Source organism: Nyctereutes procyonoides, unplaced genomic scaffold (genome assembly GCF_905146905.1).
Source record: "Nyctereutes procyonoides isolate TBG_1078 unplaced genomic scaffold, NYPRO_anot_genome, whole genome shotgun sequence".
NCBI lineage: Eukaryota > Metazoa > Chordata > Mammalia > Carnivora > Canidae > Nyctereutes > Nyctereutes procyonoides.
In genome coordinates, this window is record NW_026575046.1 from 20,071,379 (window position 1) to 20,093,771 (window position 22,393).

Consider the following 22,393-nt stretch of genomic DNA (forward strand, 5'->3'; position numbering starts at 1 on the left):
CTCTGTCCTCCAAGAGGACAGATAACATATTATATGTTATATGTATCCACTGCTAAGAAATGTGAATTTTACCTAGTTTGCAGGAGTAAGGAGAGAACTTGGTCAAACAAACCCCAAAATAATCCTGATTTTGCTCAATTAATATAAGAATTTTAAGCAGGGTACTAGACATTTCTAAGGCTCAGTTCTTCATCTCTAATGGATCTAATAATACCTACCTTATTGGAGGGAGGATTAAATGGATACGATTCACATAAAGCACTTCCTACTGTGCCTGGCACATGATGTGGGCTCAACAAATCTAATTGCCTACATTTTCCCAGCTGGGTCATATTGGTGCTTATTAACAACCAACCAACAACCCATTACACCCTGAAAATTCTTATCCTTAAGGCAATTACTGTGATGATGAGAGAAAATGGGCCAGGTAGTTAGCACTGTATTAAACAGACATGGAACACTTAAAATAGATGATGATGATGATGATGATGATGATGATGATGATGATGGTGATAGTCATCATTTTCATCACCTAAATTGTTGGCCTGTATAAACATTATCTAAATTAATTCAGCACCAATTGACTTGCAAGATGCATTGTTCCTTGAATATTCTGACAGGTGGTCTGATTTTTTTTTTAAAAACTAACAAAACCTATAATTTAATAAACCTCCACAAATTAGGAAAGGACTCGACTCAAGTTGCACACCTTCTTTTTAAGAATGTGTGAATTCCGTGGGGGTGAGGTGCAAAAGCTCGTGTTTGAGAAATAAATTAAAAATAGGTCTTTAAGAAATAAAAATCTGTGTCTTTTGGCATTGCTGAAACGTGGAAAATGCATCTGCAGTATTTGGAACCAGTGACCAGATTGAAAGCTACACTACCTGAATCCAGGCTGGCTTTGGTTTCCCTGAAATCCACTCATACCTTCAAACACTGTTTTCTAAATGCACATGCTCACAGTTTTGTTAGCACAAATATTAAGCATAATAAAAAAAATTATAGAGAAACTAGTCAAATACAGGATCCTAGAACTGTAGGATTTTAGAACTGGAAAGTATCTTGGAGATAGTCTAGTTCAAACTCCGAATTTTGCAGTTAAAAATACTTAAGGCCCAGAGAGGTCTTAAAATCACCTAGTGACTTCTCCTTTGGTGGCAAAGGAGAGCCTCATTATATCTTTTGGTGCTAATATAGGCCTTTCTGAATGAGTAGCTTTGTGCACATAGCAGAGGAAAATGGTAGAAAGTCGTCTTTGTGGGCTTTATCATTTGATGAGAAAGAGAAGCAATAGGTCCTTGGGGAATCAAATGTTCTTTCACTGACTCTTTCAGAGGTAAGTCAATTGCCTTTGCAAGGCACTATCCAAGGACCACTATCCAATGACCTTCTCCTATAACCCTTACTCAGAAGGCTGAAATATGTCAAATCAAATCAAAACAAAACCCGAGTTCCACACGAACTCTATATGCAGAAGATAGGCATTGCAATTTGTTTACAAGGAGGTCTTTCTAGAACTTCTGAGGCAAACTCTGTCATCTGGCCAGGTTCAGATATATTTGCAAATCATTTGCAAGTAATTTGCATAATCCTAGAGAGAAAAAAAAATGTTGATTCTACCTATTGTGTCTTCAACTTTTTAAATTTTTTCCTCCCACCCCTGTGCTCCCTCAACTTCTTTCTCTTTTCAATGACACAATTCTACTATTCCAGATAAGTAAGTCAGAAGCAAGTAAAAAGTTCTGAATTAGAGCAGATGACTGAGGACACTTTTTCAAAATGAATTCCGTGGGCTGTTAATAAGTGGTATCTGAAAAAAAAAATTAAGTGCTTGCACAATATTGCATTTGTTCAATTTAAATAGGATTCTTCACTAAAATGCTTGTTAGTGCCTTTTGTATGCTAAAGATTGTGAATCTTTTGAGAGAGTTGTGTAGATATATAATTTTCAGCACTATCTGATTTGATCTTTTACCCACAAATGTTACTTTACTAATACTGTACTATATAGCATAAGTAGCCAAAGAGCAGTTCAGCTTAAAATGTGCAAAGACCTAACTGCTTCAAATGCCTTAAGAGAGAAAAATGAAAGTCATCTATTCCTCGAGTAGATTTTTCTTCTCAACTACCCAAAGGCTATTCCCTACACAGGTAAAATCTGGGTATGGCTCTTGGCCAACCCAAAGCAGGAATATTATATGGAAAAGTGTTTTTCCTAAATATAGAACTAGGCAACAGAAGGTAGAGCTGGAAGGCTATGGGAAGGCTCCTTTAATGCCCAATGTGTAAAATTTAGAAATGGAAGCTTCCTTCGTTAAAGATGTAGTGAGAATAAAGAATATTTGGCGTGGCTGATTCTCAGACCGCTCCTGTTTCTTCCCCACTTCTATGGGTTCTCAGGGATTCCTCAAAATCTGAGGCTTTTGTGGGGTATGGTGGAGAACACACATTTTTATATATATTATACTATAACTTCCTCACTTTTAAGGGTGTAAGAGAGGTGAAAAGTTATTTACCAAAACAATGACCTTTTGTAGAATGTGGTCCTATTAAATAGAAAGCCTTCTTGGTCTGATGAATACTTTGATGGGACTAACTGAACCTTAGGGCCAGAAGAGAGGTGAATAATTTAGCATAATAATCTAAAGGAGAATATGGAATCTCCAAGACAATGTGGGGGTAGGGTAAGAAAAGAGATGAAAAAAAAAAATACCGGAAGAAGGAGGTGGAAGAGAAGTTTCAGCCAGGAGACTTGAGGATGGGGTTAAAATGATATAGATGTCATTGTGGTAAGATATCCCAGGCCAGAATATTTGTACTTACAGACAATTCTAAAAATCACTTTTAAATTATCAGTATCATTTTAACTCTGTAGGGAGGAACCCTTCAACTCCAATGGCGTGTGGCTTTCACTGCCAGAAAATGACAATAACTGCTACTTGAGTTGGCTTATATTCCCAGTGACCAGTTGGACACATCTACTGGATCCATAGACCTGACTATAGCTTCCCCACCTTCTAAGTCCCTGTGCCTTTGTTTCCTGATTCCACAAATGTCTGCATCACTCATTCTACTTCTCAAGAGGAAACTTTATCTCCAACTCTTTTCTCCATTCAGACCACAGAGGTAAATTGTTATCAAATAATCCTAATTTTTGCTATGGCATACCATTCCCTTCTGTGTTTTCTCCCTTCCTCTGGTTTGCGTTACTGTGCCAAAACCGTTCCAAGCACCTCTTCATTGTCTCTTCTCTCCAATCCTCTGCCTCTATGCTACACCATTTATCTAAAATGCAGATCTGGTCAAGCTCCTATGCCACTAGCTCCCCACAAGATGAAATCCTTTCTTTAGCCTGGCTAAAGGCTTTCTTGCAAATGTGTTCCTGTCTCACTGCAAGCCTATCTCCTGCCATTCTGTACTCTACATGCTGTGCTATGAAGCCATCCATACCATTTCATCTCATCTTTTCTCATCTTCTGGTCTTTCCCTACAATGACCTTGAGGAAAACGTGTGTGCTCTCCTTACCATAATTCAAAATATCAATTAAAGTTAAAGATAAACATATGATAAGAGTTACATTTTCTCCTCAGACAATATTTGCATTGTTTAATACTTTAACTCAAAAGAATGAATAATGCATACAATTCTAGACATTGTATCACACTCATGGGAAAGAGCTCAAATTATATACCTCACAAGTAATCACCACTCCAACATATATGGCTGGGTTTGACACATGGAATACCCACACTCTGGAGGGTGATTCTTGCTTATGGCATAGTGTAAGGAATAGAACATAGCTTGAGAAGAATGGAATTTGGGTCTTTGTGTCCTTGTTCATAGTCCAACTGGCCTTAAGTAAAACATTTCACTTCTCTGAACCTCAATTTTTATCTGTAAGACAATATCTACTTCCCAGGGTTGTGCAGGTCAAATAGAATTAGGTAAAAAATACATATATTCTCTATTGCGAACAATAGAGAAAAGGCTTTGTAATCTATAAGGCGCTATGCAAATGTGTAAAGGAGTGCTATGAAAAGATATCTGAAAAAAATAAATGAATAAAAGAAAAGAAAAGAAAAGAAAAGAAAAGAAAAGAAAAGAAAAGAAAAGAAAAGAAAAAATATCTGGACATGGAGTCAAAACACATGGTTCTATATTTTGATCTGTGTCCTAGGAAAAAAGTTGAAGTCTTAATCCCCTGTACCCATAACTGTGGCCCATTTGGAAGTAGGGTGCTTGGAGACATAATTAAGTTAAGATGATATCATTAGGGTGGGCCCTAATCCAATATGACTGGTGTCTTTATAAGAAGAGAAAACAAAGACACATGGGGAGAACACCATGTAAAGATGGAGGCAGAGACTGGAATGATGCATCTACAAGCCAAGGAATACCCAGGATTGTCAACTGTCACCAGAGTTAGTGGGGAGCCATGGAAAAGATTCTCCCTCAAAGCCATCAGAAGGTGGTGACTTGCTGACACCTTGATTTCAGACTTCTAGCCTCTGGAACCGGGAGACAGTAAGTTTCTTCTGTTTTAAGGCACCCAGTTTGTGGTATGCTGTGTGCAGCCCGAGGAAACTAATATACATAAGTATAAAGTTTAGGTCTATCAGTTAATGGCTCTATGGATTCGTGTGAAATTCCTTAAGCTTTTTCTCTGATATCTTAAGGACACTTACCTTTCTGTGATAGTTTCTCTGAGGCCACTGGCCACTCCTTTGACCACAGTGCTAGCTTTGGGGGTCAGCACCACCTGAGATATAAAAAACGAGCCCTTCTTTCTTCTCTCAGTGATGGATGCCTGAAGAAACTGGATCAGTTTTTCTGGGTCTGTGGTGTTGGCCCAGGGTGCTGGCATCATCTGCCCAGGCCAGAGAAAGGGCACTTCCAAAGCCACTGGACTATGGTAGAAGACTAGCACTTGATAGTCTTTCTCCCACAGGTACGTTAGGCTAACTTCCTGGGCAAAAATTGCTGGGCACATCTTGTTTCCATAGATGTCTTTCAGCATTTGGACCAGTTTTTCATGGTGATATTTCTGCATCCCATAAAAATGGTTGAAGTCCAAGAATACTACCTCCTTATGGTGATCTGTGAGGAATGCATTAATCTCCTCAAGGCCTTCATTGACTTTGGCACTGAACAAACCATGAGCAAAGTAAAGTTCATTGTCAGGGTCTCTGGGCTTGGTGGAAATTCGAAGATCAAAATAACGGATCCCAGCTCCTAGCTGACCAGTAAAGTTCATTGTTTGAGTGGCTAACCATTTCCGCATCAGCTTTTTGGCTACAGTTCCAAACACAGAGACAAAATTCTGGACGGTTTCTGGTTGTTCAGGCCCTACAGGTGAGGCTTCATCAATGTAGAAGCTGAAGGAATCATGAGATCCTAGAAAAATAACAAGGCACAATGCGGTTACAATTCAGTCCTTTGCTCTTCCCAATTTCTTTCCTCCTTACAATGTCCATATCTCTCCCTCAAACGAACAAAAGAAAATGATAAGAAACATTTACTTAGTTCGATCTTGTGTCTTAGGTAGGTCCTTATTATAGCCGAAATAGTACACATGGCATTCAACAGATCAAGCTGATTATGAAATGATTTAAAAAATCCCTTCTGATCTATATTATAAAAAAAGATCATATTTTACTTATGTAAACAAAGAACTTAATGCATGCATTAGGATTGGCTTTCCATGTAGATGGCATAAATGACCATCCATAAAGTGGAATTCACTGGTTCCCAAGTACTTTGTCTATGATCTTGCTCTTTCCTTTCACTGTGAGTTGATTTTACCAGTGAGAGCTTGTTTCAATGAATAAAGGAGACTTTTTCAAGGGCAGATGATCAGCATATGAACTGGTACCTCATATACTTTGGAAAGCACAAGAGGTCCCTATAGAGGAAGGGAGAAATAAACAAGAGGACAGTACAATGTTGATATATTTAACCTGATGCCGTGTTTGAGCAACTATGAAGGTAGATGAGGCCAAGTACTTTTCAAATATCGAATAAACAATTTTTCTTATAAGTTAACAAAACTAACAGCATTTAAAAATTAACTAATAGACTATTTTCTTCACAAATATTTCCTCTCAACAGTGAAAGCTCTCTTTGGAGATGGCTTCCAAATTTGAAAGAATTTCTTTCTAGGAAGAACAAGGGCAACCTATTTAATTATGGTTATTATTATTATTATTATTATTATTTGTCTGTTAAAAATATCAGAACTCCAGAAATGTGGCAATGAACATGTGCATGATTTGCCAGTAAGTACAGAGGGCCATTTAAAATATTATTGGACCCAATGAACAAAAATGGTTTCAGTTTTAATTTGATTTTTCAAAGTCTCCTTCAACTCTTGGGCATAACTTACCAAACAGGTAAAATGAAATGAACGTACACTGAATTTTTACACATTACAAAGGGGAGATGTCGTCATTTCCTATCCGTTATTCAGGCTTCCTCAGGCCATGTTGCCCCACTCCTGATTAGTTCTCTCGAAACTAAAAAATACACATCTTGTTCTAGTTCTTATACTCCTCCCAACTAAGACACACAACACTCCCCTTTATGTTTATCACCCATCACCCCAGGGCCTTTGCCTGATAAGCTATTTGGAGCAAATATTTATCTTTGTCTATATTCCAAAGCTACATCAATCTATCTCTCTCCCTGTACATCTATCTCTGTCAAGCATTAAACAGCCCAGAGGAATAACAGAAGTATGAACTTCAGACACTTCTGTAAGTTGTTAGAGAAAATATTTTGAAAAATACTTTAATACCTTAAAAATGATAACCTTTAAGATTTAGAACAGCTAACTCCTCAGAATTATTAGATTTTTTTTTAAACAATGAAAAGTAACCCCAAAATACAGAAATGCCATGTTTAATTTAATCTGGAACTGTCTGATCTATTTATCTTTAGTACATGGTATAGGAAGAAAATGTCAGCACTTTCTGAATAAGCAGAACTGGCAGTTTGGATCTGGCATTGGCAAATTTTAACAGGGATTTAAGTTGCTGCATATTGATTTATTAGTGGCTGTTCAGCCAATTGCTAATATAAATGAAAAAGCTAAACAAACTGTACTGTGGATCAATATATAGAGAGAATATATTGAAAGAAAGAAAGAAAAAGATGAGTTTAAGAAGAACTATAATCAAATGTTCTAGGATTAGGATAGGTACAAATGAATAAGTAAACCTTCAAAATAAGGGTTAATTAATAAAATTTTTTTAAAAAATTTAAAGTTGACTTAAAGGCATGTGAAAAAATATGGAGGAAAATAATCAGTTACCTCTATAACCTAGTAGAAGACATAATTGAAAGTAAGCAGAAAGGGAATCAAATATGACTAGATTTCTTTTTCCAGAAATGAGTGGTTCTTTACTCTCAATATGAATTTAGTTTCACCATTCTGTCATGTGGCTATCTGGCAAATTAAAAAAAAAGAAAAAAGCCTAGGAAAGTTACCAATTTTGAAAAGCCTATAAAATAATATTAGTCTCTAGATTAAATTATTTGTTGACATTTCAGGAAAATATACGATCAAAATAAGGTAATGTTAAAATAAAAATTAAAAACAGCCGTCAGAAGGAAAAACCATTCATACCCCCACCAATATTTATTCTAAGCTAGATGACTCTGAAGTATATGCACAGCATTTGGTGCAGAATGATGCACCAGATGCAAACATTATTTGGAGAGGAGAATTAAATCATCAATCAATACAAAACACTATCTTTGCATTTGGGGAGAAAAAACATAATCTAGTGTTGGCCAAAAAAGGAATATCTTCATGGCTTTTGATTTCATTTGGAATAGTACTTCCTCCCCAATCTCAGCATTTTCACTAAGCCATTAAGTTTTCTATTGGTTTGAACTTAAAACAAAAACACAACAGTATTTTATGCCCTTTCAATAACAGAGGAAAAGTCTGGCCCTTCCCTGATTCTTTAAAATCAGAACCCTGCCCACAAGACTGTTAAGCATTATGTCTTTGTTCTTGGCTATATCTACAACCTTTCTGCCTTATCTGGTCCAATATTTTGCTTCTACATTGGCTCAGTATTCCTGGGCTCCTCACTTCTTATCTACAACCCAAGCTCCTATCTCAAATTTGATACTTAATGTTGCCTCCCTGGTTCTGAGCTTAGATTCACAATTTTGGGTCTGATTTGCCTTCTCTACTCAGAGAAGAGTTGGCTACTCCCATTATGAACCCACATTCAAGTTCATTAGCTCTGGCTCTGAATAAGTGAATGGAACAGAAGAGGTAATTTTTTTCCATTTCTCTGAAACCAGCGCTTTTTATTAGTTTCTCCTCAGTCTGCTAAATCATTCCTTCATTGAGGAATGCTTCTAAACTAGACTCCAACACTCCCTGCCCTCTGGCATTCATTGCCCCTTCCCACAGTCCTCCAGTATGGGCCCAATCAGGTGACTAGTTTCTAACAAATTAATAACAAAAACATGATGGGATACCACTTCTCAGATTAGATTACAAAGACTGTGACTTCCATCTTGCTACTCTCTACATACTGACATTGATGAAGCAAAATGCCATGTTGGAGAAGCCCATGTGACAAAGAACTGGGAATGGCCTCTAGCCAACAGCAAGCTAGGAAACCAGGCCTTCAATCTAACAGCCCTCAAGGATCTGAATCCTGTCAATGGCTGGTGGGTAAGCTTGGAAGTGCATCCTGCCCCAGAAGGATCTTGATTTGTAGCCTTGTAAGGGACCCTGAAGCAAAGAATCCAGTTAAGTCTTGCCTGGATTTCTGACCCATAGAAACTGTGTGTTATTTTAGTTTTTGGATAATTTGTTATACAGCAGCAGTTAATACATGCTATAACAACTTTTGTATTAACAAAGGGATTTGAGATCTATAGACCCAATTGCCTAATATAAGAACTTGGAATTTACTACATATGTGGTGAGCATAGCATAACATACAGAGTTAAGTCACTATGTTGTACACCTGAAACCAATGTAACATTGTGTGTCAACTATACTCAAAATAAATAAGAACTTGAAATTTTAATGAAAATAAATTAATTAAAAATGTTTATGTGCAGGGGCATCTGGGTGGCTCAGTCAGTTAAGCATCCAACTTTTGGTTTCGGCTTAGGTCATTGTCTCAGGGTCACTGAGCATGGAGCCTGCTTGGGATTCTCTATTTCTCCCTATGCCCCTAACCCTGCTTATGTACGCTTCCTCGAAAAAAAAGAAAATGTTCATGCATCTTTCTATACTTGAGAATAATGCATCAGGTAAAAGAATGAAAGAAAAAAAATAGTTTAAAGGGTCTTCTTGAATGTACAAACAGTTATTCCATTCTGTGTACTGTCGTGGATGTCATCTGGCCTAACCAACTAGCATGCAACATCCATTTTATTAACTCAAAAGTGTAAGAAATATGTGTGATAATCTAATTTTATGGTCTCTGGTAGCACTGGACTTAGTTTCTCAACCTATTGTGTGATGTGGTAGGAAAAATTCTAAGATGGTCTCAAAGCATCCACACCCTGAGTACAGATGCCCTGTATAATTCCTCTCCCCTTGAGTGTGGTGAGTATGATGGGATAGCATTCTCATGATTATGTTCTAGTATACAGAAAGGAATCCCCCCCCCCCAGATGTAATTAAGGTCTCTAATCAGTTGGCTTTGAGTTAACTAAAGAGAGATTATCCTATTCTGAGGGGGACTGACCCGTAAACCCATAAAAGAGACAACAGGCAAAATGCAATGTCATAGAAAGGACTGTATGGTATTTGAAGGGATTAATACTAAAGTAGTATGAATATTCCTTTCAAAAAAAGAAAATTCCTTTAAGGTGAAAACATCTGAACCATCAGGAACCACAAAAAAAGAAACATCCATCTAAATTTAAGCAGAGCTTCTAAAAATACAGCTGCCATTGACTTCACTCCCAGGGAGTTTCTTAATTGGGAAAATACTGACCCTTAGCACCAGGAAGTATAAATTCACCTACTCATTAGATTAAAAAAGCCCAATATAACCTTCCATGCTCTCCCATGAAGCCCTACCTGCCTCCTTTTGGCTAAATTTAACATACAAGCCTTTTCTTCCTGGTTATTCAGTGAGATACTCAAGTCCGAGTGATCCTGCATGTACACTGTGCACGCATCGATAAACCTCATTTTTTCTCCCGTTAATCTATCATCAATTAATTTGCAGACTGCTGATCACAGGACCCAAGCTGGGAGAAGAAAAGTTGTCCTTCCAAGTCTGTGGAATAGTGGGCAGATTCTAGGAGCCTAAAGACCACAGCCCCACAACTCAAGGAACTAGATCCCGCCAATAAGCAACAAACTTGCAAGAGGAGCCTCAGCCTCAGATGATGAGATTACAGCCTTGGCCAACACCTTGATTTCAGTCTGGTGTAGTCTGGCCTTCAGATTATATTGAGTAATGCAGTACATCGAAAGCAGCACTGAAATGGGTGTTGGGAGACGAGCCTCAAACTCAAGCTCAATGACTAATGCACAATTTAATACCGGTGGATCATCAGGTTGTTAATCATTCTGGCTTTGGGTTACCCAATTTGCTCAATTAAAATTCTCTGCATACCTACTTCACAGGATTTTTATAAAGAATAAATGAAACCTTGTTCACAAAAGTTCCCTATAAGGACTATAAACTTTAAATTACTGTTATTTTCTTGTGGTGGGATACCTAGCCACAAAACATAGATTCACTTGTGACCCAGAAAACATCACCTAGATTAATACACTTGGGATGGCTGTGCAAGCTCACATGGGAGGGAGGACAAGAAGGGAAATGATTTAAGTTGTAGGATTTAGGTTTGTAAATAGTTTTTGGAAAACAAGATTCTTATCTACCATTTGTCTAAGATTTTAGCTAATATTGAGCAATCAAATTTACCCCATTCTTTGTTGCTCTAAATAGCAACTAAATATTTATATTCTGCTGTGCACTTAGACTAGATACTGACCCTCTTTCATTCAGTATCTTTCCAGTATTATCTATAAAAGTTCTTTGGGATTAATTTCTGGTTGATCTCTTGATTTGGCTACAGTTCCATTTCAAATTCTACAAAACTATGGGTTTAATAAACATCAAAGAGAATGTATTAAGTCAATTTCATCTGTGAACCTTCCGAATAAAAGGCCTAGTAGGCCAGGGCTTGACGTGCCCATGCCTGTATGATTCCAATATCTCTGTGTTGACCTCGGAATTCAGGTTCTGACTCCATCAAAACCAGAACTGCTCCCTTCCTTGCTCTGCAGAGTACTGAGCTTGCTTACGAGTTGACGTGTGGAGTGCCATGCTTCCCTCTCCCTGCCTGTTTCATTCCTGTCCTTTGGCACAGTGCTGAGGTTTTTAAGACTCTTGCTGTCTGGTGGCAAGTTTCTAGCATATTTGATAGTTTGATAGCTTTTATGATAATAGGGCCAACACCCCAGAAACAGGGAAGCATAGGTACCCTCCACCTGTGAACCAAAAGAAAATTGATGGGTGAGGAACTGAAAGGGTTTTTGAGGCCCTTTTCTAGGGTAGAGATAGGCAGGTGGCACAATTTCTACCTTCCATAGGAAGAGATGCAGCTCTGGAGTGAAGTTTACCCTCTTGTCTTCCCTTTATGAAATTCCTTTTTTTTTTTTTTGAAAGATTTTATTTGAGAGAAAGAGCAGTCATACACAAGCCGAGGGTGGGTCCAGAGAGAGGGGAAGAAGCAGACTCCTCACTGAGCCGGGAGCCCAATGCAGGGCTCCATTCTAGGACCCTGAGATCATGACCTGAGCAGAAGGTAGCCGCTTAACCAACTGAGCTACCCAGGTGCCCCTGCTTTATGAAATTCTTAATCCTAGTCTTCTTTTATGACCCACGTGTATTCCCTTATCAGTGGTGAAGAATTTTTTTCATTGATGGTGGCCTTCCCTTCTCCTGAATGCAGTCCCCTCTCATCAACTAAGAACTGTTATTAGATGTTGTTACTAACACTTACCATGTTTTAAATATTTTCTCTTTGTATCTGGCTCTCTGCCTGCAAACCCTCCTCTCTCCACACACACATATATGCACACATGATAAGCAGACTGTAAGCTTCCTAAAAAGAAGAAAAAAAAAACCAACCCTATGCCTTATAATTCTGTGTCAACGACTGCACCCGGTTTTATTAATATAAAACTATTTGAAGTCAATGGGTCAAAATTGTTCAAATGGGATATGCTGCAAAGGTGAAATAACTACTTCTAATAATCAGTTTTATAGCTTAGCCCATTTTTCTTTACATCTCATCTCAAATTTCTCAGGAAATTAGTCTATGCAGCCTGACTCTCTCTCCCTAACTTCAGTTCCATCTCTCATCCACCGTGATCACTACTGCCATCACTATTGCCACTCATATCAGTCATCTGTGAAATATCATTGATGACCATTACAGAGGACTCATGAGCCATTTCTGTCACCTCATTCCTAAGTCTTCCCACAGAACTCAGCAGGCATTCAATTAAATTGTTGTAACTCAGCAACAATTCAGTTGTTGGATAAGAGTGAATCCTGCTCAGCCTTTCTGGAACATTTGACACTGCTGTGCTCCCTTCTCGAAATGTTTTCCCCCTTTGGCTTTTGGGATATGGCTCTTCCTGGTTTTCCTACACTCTCTGTGATTGTCCTTTCTCAGTCTTCTTGGTGACCTTTTCTTGTTCTTCCAGCTCCAAAATGAGGGTGTTATTCAAAGCTCTATTCAAGACTTCAGGTGGCACCCTGCTTTTTCCACAGGTAGCCTCACTCACTTCTTTAGTCTCATGCCTTTATTAGATGCACCATGAACTGATACCACTTCACCTGACCTGCATTCCACAACCCCTATCTGCCTACCAGGCAACTCAATTTCATCACTCCATGGGAATCTTAAACTTAAAATGTCCTAGATGAACCTTAGCATCTTCCCCTTCTAAACTGCTCCTTTTCATGTGCCCTCTAACACAATTTTCTTCTAATCCTCCTATCTCATCCTTGGGTTCATCTTCCATTCTTACCTGCCTTGGGAGCCTCCCATTTAATTGGTCTTAAGGTCCCACTGTATTGACCTTCAAATCCTCTCTCAGATGTTCTTTCTCCTTTTCTGTTCCCGTGGTCTAGTTTCCTGTTGGGACCACTGAAATAGCTTTTAGGTACTATTCCATTCATCCCAGCTGCCTCTTCCCTTCCACACTCCTCAAAGGTTTTATCCTGTGTCAGCCAGTTGAATAGATTTAATCTTAGAGAAAAGATATAATTGATTCCAGCTAAATACACTGGCATTCATCAAGTTCCTCTTTCCTTCTGCCCTATTTTAATCAACATGAATTTTGAGTCGGTAACTTATATCTAGTATCCAACTCTTCTAGGGGAATCATCTGCTTTTATGACTCCCCGCCACCTCTTTGAGACTGAAATCTCATCACTAGATGCTAGAATGGTAACTAGAACCTGGTTATCTGCTGAGTCTGTTTGCCTGTTGGTATTCCTTTAATACCCTTCATTACTGTCTCCAGAGTACTAATTAGCCAGCTCCATTCCCTAAACACAACTAAATCCCTAAACATAACCTTTTGTGTGGACTCTGACCTTGAGAGGCTGCAAACCTGGCTGAGGGCATATAGGACTTTCACATCAGCACACGATCCTCTCTGCAGGTAGAAGTGTATTGCCCTGTCCCTGACAGTATTTAAAGTAAATAAAATTCACTCTTGGCCTCTAACTATAATGGAGGAGAAAAAATTTACAGATTATGAAAATAATATTAATTCTCAAGTCACTTTTACTTGGTTTGGAAGTGAATCAATTCTCTCCACTGTAAATGCATGATGCACAATTGGACAGAAAAAAAAAGTCCTTTAAAATTAATTAGTTGGTTCTTACCTGACAACCTATAATAAATCTCATTAATTTTTGTTTACCACATTAATTAAACAGTTATAGGATTTTTTTGGAGACAAGGACCACACCTTGAAGAATAGGAGTCACTCCTTACTCTCAGCACATAATCTTGCCTCAGTCCTCCAGCACATGATCAAATCTTTTTGGACAATATATGAGATTTTGCATCATCAGAGATAATGTACAATATGTATCAGAAACCAAAACACTTCTAGAATTGAACAGATAATTAAAAACCACACACTGGTAATATGTAAACTTCACTTGACATAATACATGTGTAGAAAATAAATTTTCAAATAATAAATCTGACATATCTTGCAGAACACTGAGATGGATCCTTTCATAAAAGAGTGATGAAAATAGTTGTGCTGTGATTTATCTTTGGCTAAATCTGTATCTTTCATATCGTGTAATGCCTCCCCCTCCCACCCCCCACCAGCACACCTCAGAGACAGTAAGCAGAAGTAAAGGAAGTTGGTTTCCTCACTTAAGTCTTTTGATCCAGGATCCCAGATGTTAAATTTGAGAAGCCCTATTACATTGATGCTTCCCAGGGGTACAGAAGCTCAATATTCATCACAATTTCTTTAAAATTGCTGGGCTGTTCCCTTAAACCAATAGATGAGCCAACAGCGAATAGTTTAAGAGCAGCAGTGTTCCAGTCAAGGGGCAGGAAAGACAGCTTGTTCTAATTGCCACCCTTGGTGAAACTATTAAAGCTACTTTTCATATGAATTTCTTTTTAAGGACTATCAATAGAGCTGCCAGAAAAATAATTAAAAGAGACCCCAAGAAACAGAAAAGTTCGAAATCACTGTCTACGCCAGCTCAGCCACGCATTCTCCCTTGCACTGCATCTATATGGGTGCTTCTCAACAGCCAGTCACATGAAATCATTCTTCAAGGTTTTGCTGTGAGGGCAGCTTCCAAAAGGGGAAGGTCCTGAGACCAGGAAGGATTTATAAGCTGAATATAAAGATTTAAGAAAAAATAAAAAACAAACAGTAGATCAGGAGTATTTGTTGGGTAATTTGAAAGGACAATAGACCCATCTACTTTCCTAAAGCATGGTACTCAACCAATGGTCATTTTGACCCCAGAGACTTTTTTTTTAAGATTTTTATTTATTTGAGAGAAAGAGAGCACACAAGCAGGGGGAGCTGCAGGCAGAGGGAGAGGGTGAAGCAGACTCCCCACTGAGCAGAGAGCCCGACGTGGGACTCACCATCTGAGGACTCAGGAACCATGACCTGAGCTGAAGGCAGATGCTTAACCAACTGAGCCACTCAGGCACCACGACCCTAGAAATATTTGACAACATGTGGAAATACTTTGCACTGTTACAACTGACAGGAGTGGCTACTGGCACCTAATGGGTAGGAGGTCAGGAATGCTTCTGCACATACACCAACTGTTCCCACAACAAAGAATCAACCAGCTCAAAATGTCAGTAGTAACAAAGATGAGAAATCTACTCCAATGGAAACCATATAGGCAGATAGAGTGATTTCCAGAGGTAGAAACCAACACTCTGAATTTCTCTGCTTCATCTATACACACATTTCCCCACACCTATAGCTCATCTCTTGCACACTTCTCCTTGTCTCATTCTACTTTGAACTGTCTAAATACATACTGCATCTGAAAACTGTCCCACATGAGGCATTACTTTTGAGTTTCTTTAAAACCCAGCAGCACATGTGGCTTTGGCACTTTTAATCTCTTGATTTTTGCTTCAAAATTTCTTTCAACTGTTCTGACAAGTTCTCAAGGTAATCAGTAGCTCTTTTAGACTAAAATTAAACCCATGCAGACAGGTACCTTTTATTGTTGATCTCCATCAACACTCCAGAAGTTTCTTCGTGGCATGAGTGTTATGGGGACAAAATTTGTCTAGATTTTATTTGATGTATTAAATAAATCAAGCACCTGTTGTGTGCAAGACAGTATGGAAGTTCTATGTATGGCTGTAAAGAGGTAGGGGTGGGGAGTTGGAGAGATTAAAATAACAGCTCTTACTAATAAGTCAAAGAAGGGAAAGTGGGTTCCCTCTATTTCTCTTTTTTTAGAATTTTTTTCAATTTTTAATCTAAATTCTAGTTAATACACACTGTAATATTAGTTTCAGGTGTAGAATTTAGTGACTCAACATTTGCATACAACACCTGGTGCTCATCACAAGTGCCCTCCTTGATCCTCATCACCCATTCATCCCAACCCTTCTTCCCCTTCCCCTCTGGTAGCCATAGTTTGTTCTCTACAGTTAAGAGTCTGTTTCTTGTTTTTTCTTTCTTTTATCCCCCATATATTTATTTGTTTTGTTTCTTAAACTCCATATATGAGTAAAATCATATGGTATTTGTCTTCCTCTGATTTATTTCACTTAACATGATACTCTCTATTATGTGACATACATATATATGCCACATCTTCTTTGTCCTCTATTTCTTATGCTTCATCTTCTGCTTTGCCAGGCCAAGCTTTTGGTAGACATTTATTGCTTATTATATGCCATGCATTGGGTCAGGGATATGGAAGTAAAACAGACACGAGATTCATCTGGGTTCTGTCCTTGTGGAGTTCAGATCATAGCTGGCAGAAATAAGCTAGAAAAGCACTATTATCATAAAGTATGATAAATGCTATGATAAACCATATATGATACCTTTTGATAAAATAGTAGTTCAGTCCTGAGCTCAATGTGATCTTTTAGAATAATTAATAATCAAAGTTAAAGGGTAAGAACGAAACCCCAAATACATGCAATCATTAGGGTTATACTTTTTCAATGTTAAAATGCATAGGGATCACTTAGGTATCTTGTTAAAATCTAATTATGTTGGTCTGGGATGGGGCACGAGCTTCTGCGTTTCTAACAAACTTCTAAGGTATTATTGATGTTTCAAGGACGACGTTTTGAATAGCGAGGTAATGCTGGCCTCTTCTTGCTCAACAACTGCCATTATATTTCCTTCTCTCTCCATTTTTCTATGCTTCCCCATTCCCCAGTTCCCTTATCTTCACACACACGTGTGCACGCACTGTTGCATACACTTCTGCTTGTGTGCTTTTGAAGTTTGGGGAGATGTCATAATGCCTGTGTTGTGGGTTATTGATTGAATACTTTGCTGTGTCATGAAGAAGAAAATATGAACTAATCTTCTTTTTATTTATTAATAAAACATTTATCAATAATTTTTATAATAAAACAGAACATAAAGACTCCTAATTCTGGGAAACGAACTAGGGGTGGTGGAAGGGGAGGAGGGCGGGAGGTGGGGGTGAATGGGTGACGGGCACTGAGGGGGGCACTTGACGGGATGAGCACTGGGTGTTATTCTGTATGTTGGCAAATTGAACACCAATAAAAAATAAATTTATTATTAAAAAAATAATAATAAAACATGTATTTCAATAAATGGAGGTCATTTGCTTAGTAGTACTCATATGAACACTGAAAATCAATCTGCATATCTTAATCAATAATCAAACACAAGTTCCTGGCCATAAGAAAAAGGTGGGAGCACAACAAGTAAGTCTCATTACTCTTATCCCTGAAGCCACCAAGCTGCAATTTCTTCAAATGTTTGTATTTCCAGATTTATAATGGCCACTCTACCAGAGGCTGTGATTCAGGGAAAAAGACGAATCAAGGATGACTGAATAAGAAAGATGGGAGGTGATGTCAAAGAGAGAAATGTGGCAAACATTAGGAAGAAAAATGGTATATTTTGTCAATAGTGTTGGCCTTGTGTTTCTTAGCAGTCTAGAGGGGAACTCAAAAGGGACATATGTGTTGGCAAATAATCTAGGAAAGAACCAGAAAAAAAATCATGCCCCTTTTGGCAATCTGCTCTGCCTTGACTCCTAAAGGGCCTGGACAGCTCAAGAGGGACCAGACATTCTGGACCTGAGAGAGACACATTTTATCTAAGAGGCAACAAGAAAATCTGTTTTGCACAGCACACCGTATGGTTCTTTCCCCATTCACTGCCCCTGAAGATGTTCCATGAAGTCAAAGGAAACTGGACTCCTGGGAATCTTTAGTAGTACATAGCCCAGGGTCCCATGGTCACAAAGGTGGGTCACTCTTCCTCTGCTGACTGGACTCCAGCAACACTAGGATCATTCCTGCTTATTGAATATCAACTTCCTGCTTATTGAATACCTTTCCAGCTTAGCCCTTGTGCTCACTATTTCCACTGCTTGCAGTGCTCTGCCCCTAGTTGTTTTTAGGGCTGGCACTTTTTTGTTCAAGTCTCAGCTCAACTGCCATCTTTTTAAGTAAACCTTCCTGCATCTAAAGTGTGTAACTCATCCAACCCTGCCATGCTGCCTGTCAGTCTCTATCACACGATCAACTTTTATTTTCTTCATAGTATTTATCACTAGCTGCAAGTTTCACTTCATTTAATTGCTTATTTCCTTATTGTCTATCTCCCCTCACTAAAATTTAATTCTATGAGAATCAGAATCTAATCTGTCTTGCTCACTACTATATCCCCATTAAAAGGCACAGCAACTGACACACAACTGTGTGGCTCAGTTGGTTGGGCATCTGCCTTTGGCTCGGATCATGATCCCCAGGTCCTGGGATCCAGCCCCAAATCTGGGCTCCCTGCTCGGCAAGGAGTCTGCTTCTCTCTCTCTCTCTCTCTCTGTCCCTTCCCCACCTCGTGCTCTCTCTCAAATAAATAAAATCTTTTAAAAAAGAGATATTCAATAAATATTTGTTGTATGGAATAATATCTCTCCATATCTCTAAACCTCAATATCCTAATCTGTACATAGGACTGATAATGCTATCTGCAAATGAAGTTTATAAATTAAATGATAAGCACTAAACATTGATCACAGAAAATACTCAATAAATGTTAGCTTTTATTAATATTAGCTATTATTTCTGCATTGTTAATTCTGAGCACTAATGGCTTAGCACACAGTAGATCCTCACCAAACATAGGTGGAAAAAAATGAATCAATGAGAATTGAACCAAAAAGTTATAAACACTACACCTGTCATAAGTTCTTAGAACTACTTCTTGAAAATATTGCCACAACATCTAGGGGTGCTAGAGATAGATAAGTGTGTTTTATTTTTTATTTTTTTATTTTTTTATTTTTTTTTATGATAGTCACAGAGAGAGAGAGAGAGAGGCAGAGACACAGGCAGAGTGAGAAGCAGGCTCCATGCACCGGGAGCCCGATATGGGACTCGATCCCGGGTCTCCAGGATCGCACCCTGGGCCAAAGGCAGGCGCCAAACCGCTGCGCCACCCAGGGATCCCAGATAAGTGTGTTTTAAAGTCCTCTCTCTTTTTGATTCCCTGGACCATAAGTTTCCTTTCCTGTACTAGATGCAGCATTGCCAAGACCTGTCTTCACTGGAAGGCTCTGTTCCTGATGTACACACCATTCCAGATTCTTACCACAAGTGTAAGTCCTCCCCCTGATACCCAGAGCTTTCAGCTTTCCCTCAACCCAGACCATCTGTAGGGCAGCTTATTCCATGACCATCTCTTCCCCCAGGAGTTTTATCCTTGGGGCAGTACCTAACACTGAAGGAGAAGCTAAGGAAATTCAGTCACACTCTGGTAACATGCATCAAAAAGGCAAAGAAGTAGGTAAGGGAGAGGTGGTTGCCAGATCTCAATCCAGTACGGCCCACGCCTCTCTAGGATCTAGTTGGTTATGATGCTGATGTGTTTCTAATGCTACCTCCCCCTTTGGTTTCTTCACTATCCTGGCAGATTCCAGAGTTTGGGGCAGCCCTGAATATCTATAAACACTGGAACAGCTCTGGTCACCTGGGCAGACAGAATGAATGGCCTGGGAAAGGGAGGGGACAGATTATGTAAAACTGAATCCCTATCACTAATACCAACTATTCTGAATGAAAAGAATCTCTATTGTGTTTTCCCTCTAAGAAGAAAACAAATATGAAACATGGCAAATAAACAGTCCAATTATTATATTCTCTTGGATTTGAGAGCCAGAAGATCTCTGAAGCCTATTTGGCTTTATTCTTGCATATCTGGCACTATTGGTTTTCCTTTTATGAATAATGAAAATCTGAAATAACATAACATTACCCTTAATCATGTTTGTGCTACAGAGAGAACATCTCCTTGATATTTAAGCCTTTGATTCTATGATGCCCTCACAAAACACCACTTTTTGTCAACAGCTGAATCTTTTCTTATTTAAGAAGTGTTTGAGGTATGAGGGTTTTTATTCCTTTGGTCCTTCCTCTAAACTCCCTTTCCCTTCCTCCAGCCTTGGGATTTGAAATCTGGGTATGTAGAGAACAGCATATCTCCTCCTGCTTTCCAAACTCATGACAGAGCTAAGGTAATAAGTGGTGTCTTGTAGATCTTGTGCACACATAGGGACTGGTTGCTAAAAACTAGTGTGACATGCTATTTTGTCTCATAAATCCAAGAACACACATACATACTACACCCAATACAAATATTCCCAAATCACTTCACCCCACTTCCTCTTCTACACCCCAGCATACATACAGTGTTGCTACCGGCTACAAAGCAAATGCGACAACACTGATAATTTAAAAATATAGAAGATGCAAAATTATCCTACCTTAAGGGAGCTACACTAGAGAAAACCATTCATTTACCCTTATATCCTTTTAGTATGCATCCATACACTTCCATAGTTTACATAGTTGGATCAGTGTGTACCAAACACATTAGGTTGTATCATCAAAGTTTTTCCATAGTCTTTATCCATCGCTATGGCATAGTCTTCATGCGTTGTTTAAATGATTGCATAATATTGCATGTGCTAACATATATTTTAGTAATTCCTCTATTGTTAGCATGCATTACTGAATTTACTCTCATATAAATCATATGGAAAGGAACCTCCTCCTATTTTTTTTTTAGATTTATTTTATGTGTTCATGAGAGACACAGAGAGAGGCAGAGACCTAGGCAGAGGGAGAAGCAGGCTTCCTGCGGGGAGCCTTATGTGGGACTTGATCCTGGGGCCCCAGGATCATGACCTGAGCTGAAGGCAGACGTTCAACCTCTGAGCCATCCAGGTGCCCCTATTTTTTTTTTTTTTAACAATAAGTTCTCAGAAAGTCAGTAGTCTCTTTTTCTTTCTTTCTTTCTTTTTTTTTTTTTTGGTGACTTCACACACTCTCTTCCTCCTCCTGTACTTTATTCTTCCTGTCTCCTCTTGAGGTTTTGTCACTATTATAAGAGAAGTAAAGGACACTAAAAGCTGACTGTGGCAGCCATGGGAGCTGTGAGTGGGGAAAGTTACAGCTCCTCTGCCACTTGCTCCTGCCACAAGCTTCTTCTGATCTCATACCTTTCTCCATTTGTTCCCCTGCAAGACACACATTTCTTGTTTCAATCTCAATGCCTCATATCTCTATTCTTTCATTTATCTTCTTTTTTGCTAGTCCTTACTTCCTATGTCTAGTTACTCAAGGCCTTACCTCAAGGCTTCTGGACTTGGACATGCACTCTGTAGAGCACACACAAAAACAAGTGAATCTCAACCAATTGTTTTACTTATTAAGGAAAAAAAAATTTTTTTAAACCCTTCTTATTGTACCAGACCATTTGTGTCATCTTCAGGTAGGAACTGTTCAGACTGGATTTAAATTGTGGTCAAATGCGCATTCCATGTTCTTACTCACTTTTGTTCTCCTCAGGAAAAAAAAGACATAACAATAGATGGAATGATCCCACACCAACCAGTCATTTCTAGTGATCCCAGGCTCAGATGAGAACAAAAGAAACGTAATCATAATAAACCCTGCCATTTATTGTATTACACTTGTTAAATGTTTAATTTGGGAGTTAACAGTCAACCACACAGGATTGCAAATAATTAAAAAACAACTCCCTAGTTAAAAGTTATTTATTTTTGTACAAGCCAAGCAAATACTTTGCAACTGAATGAGCCCAATATTAGATCATGAAAGTCACAAATTTTCTGGAACATACAAAAGGGATTGCTGTGAGCTGGCTCCACCTTAGTGTCAGGACAAGCAAAACAAGAGAAACCATGAGGGTTGTTTTGTTTTCACATTGAACTTGAGTCATTCAAATCAGATGAGTAAATACATATTGAATACCTGCAATTGAAAGAAAGGTGCTAAGCACCATATCTAAAAATAAATCAGACTATTTCTGCCTCTAATGAATTCAAATAAATGGTTTTTATTTTTTTATTTTTATTTTTTCAAATAAATGGTTTTTAAAACAAAGGTCCCTGCCTTTAAGGAATTTTAAGTGAGAGGTTCTACAGAATACTGCTGAAGAGACTATTATTTTACTTTACATTATTCATTTCTAATAGTGTATTTGAATTTGGTTAAGCCAAATTAGCTTCTTGGCTATGAAAGTTTTTCTAGTTTCATAATTAGGTTAGGCAATGGTCATCTTGCCTATGAAATGGGAGAAGGGTTTTCAAACTTTCGGTATGA

General features: G+C 38.5%; 1 protein-coding gene across 1 annotated transcript in view; it reads right to left on the reverse strand.

Moving 5' to 3' along the window:
- Nucleotides 1-22,393, reverse strand: part of PLCXD3 (phosphatidylinositol specific phospholipase C X domain containing 3) — a 165,715-nt gene that overhangs the window by 55,839 nt on the left and 87,483 nt on the right. The window contains exon 2 of the mRNA XM_055325821.1: nucleotides 4,687-5,395. Within this exon, the coding sequence (XP_055181796.1) occupies nucleotides 4,687-5,395 (709 nt within the window). The remainder of the gene's footprint in view (nucleotides 1-4,686; nucleotides 5,396-22,393) is intronic.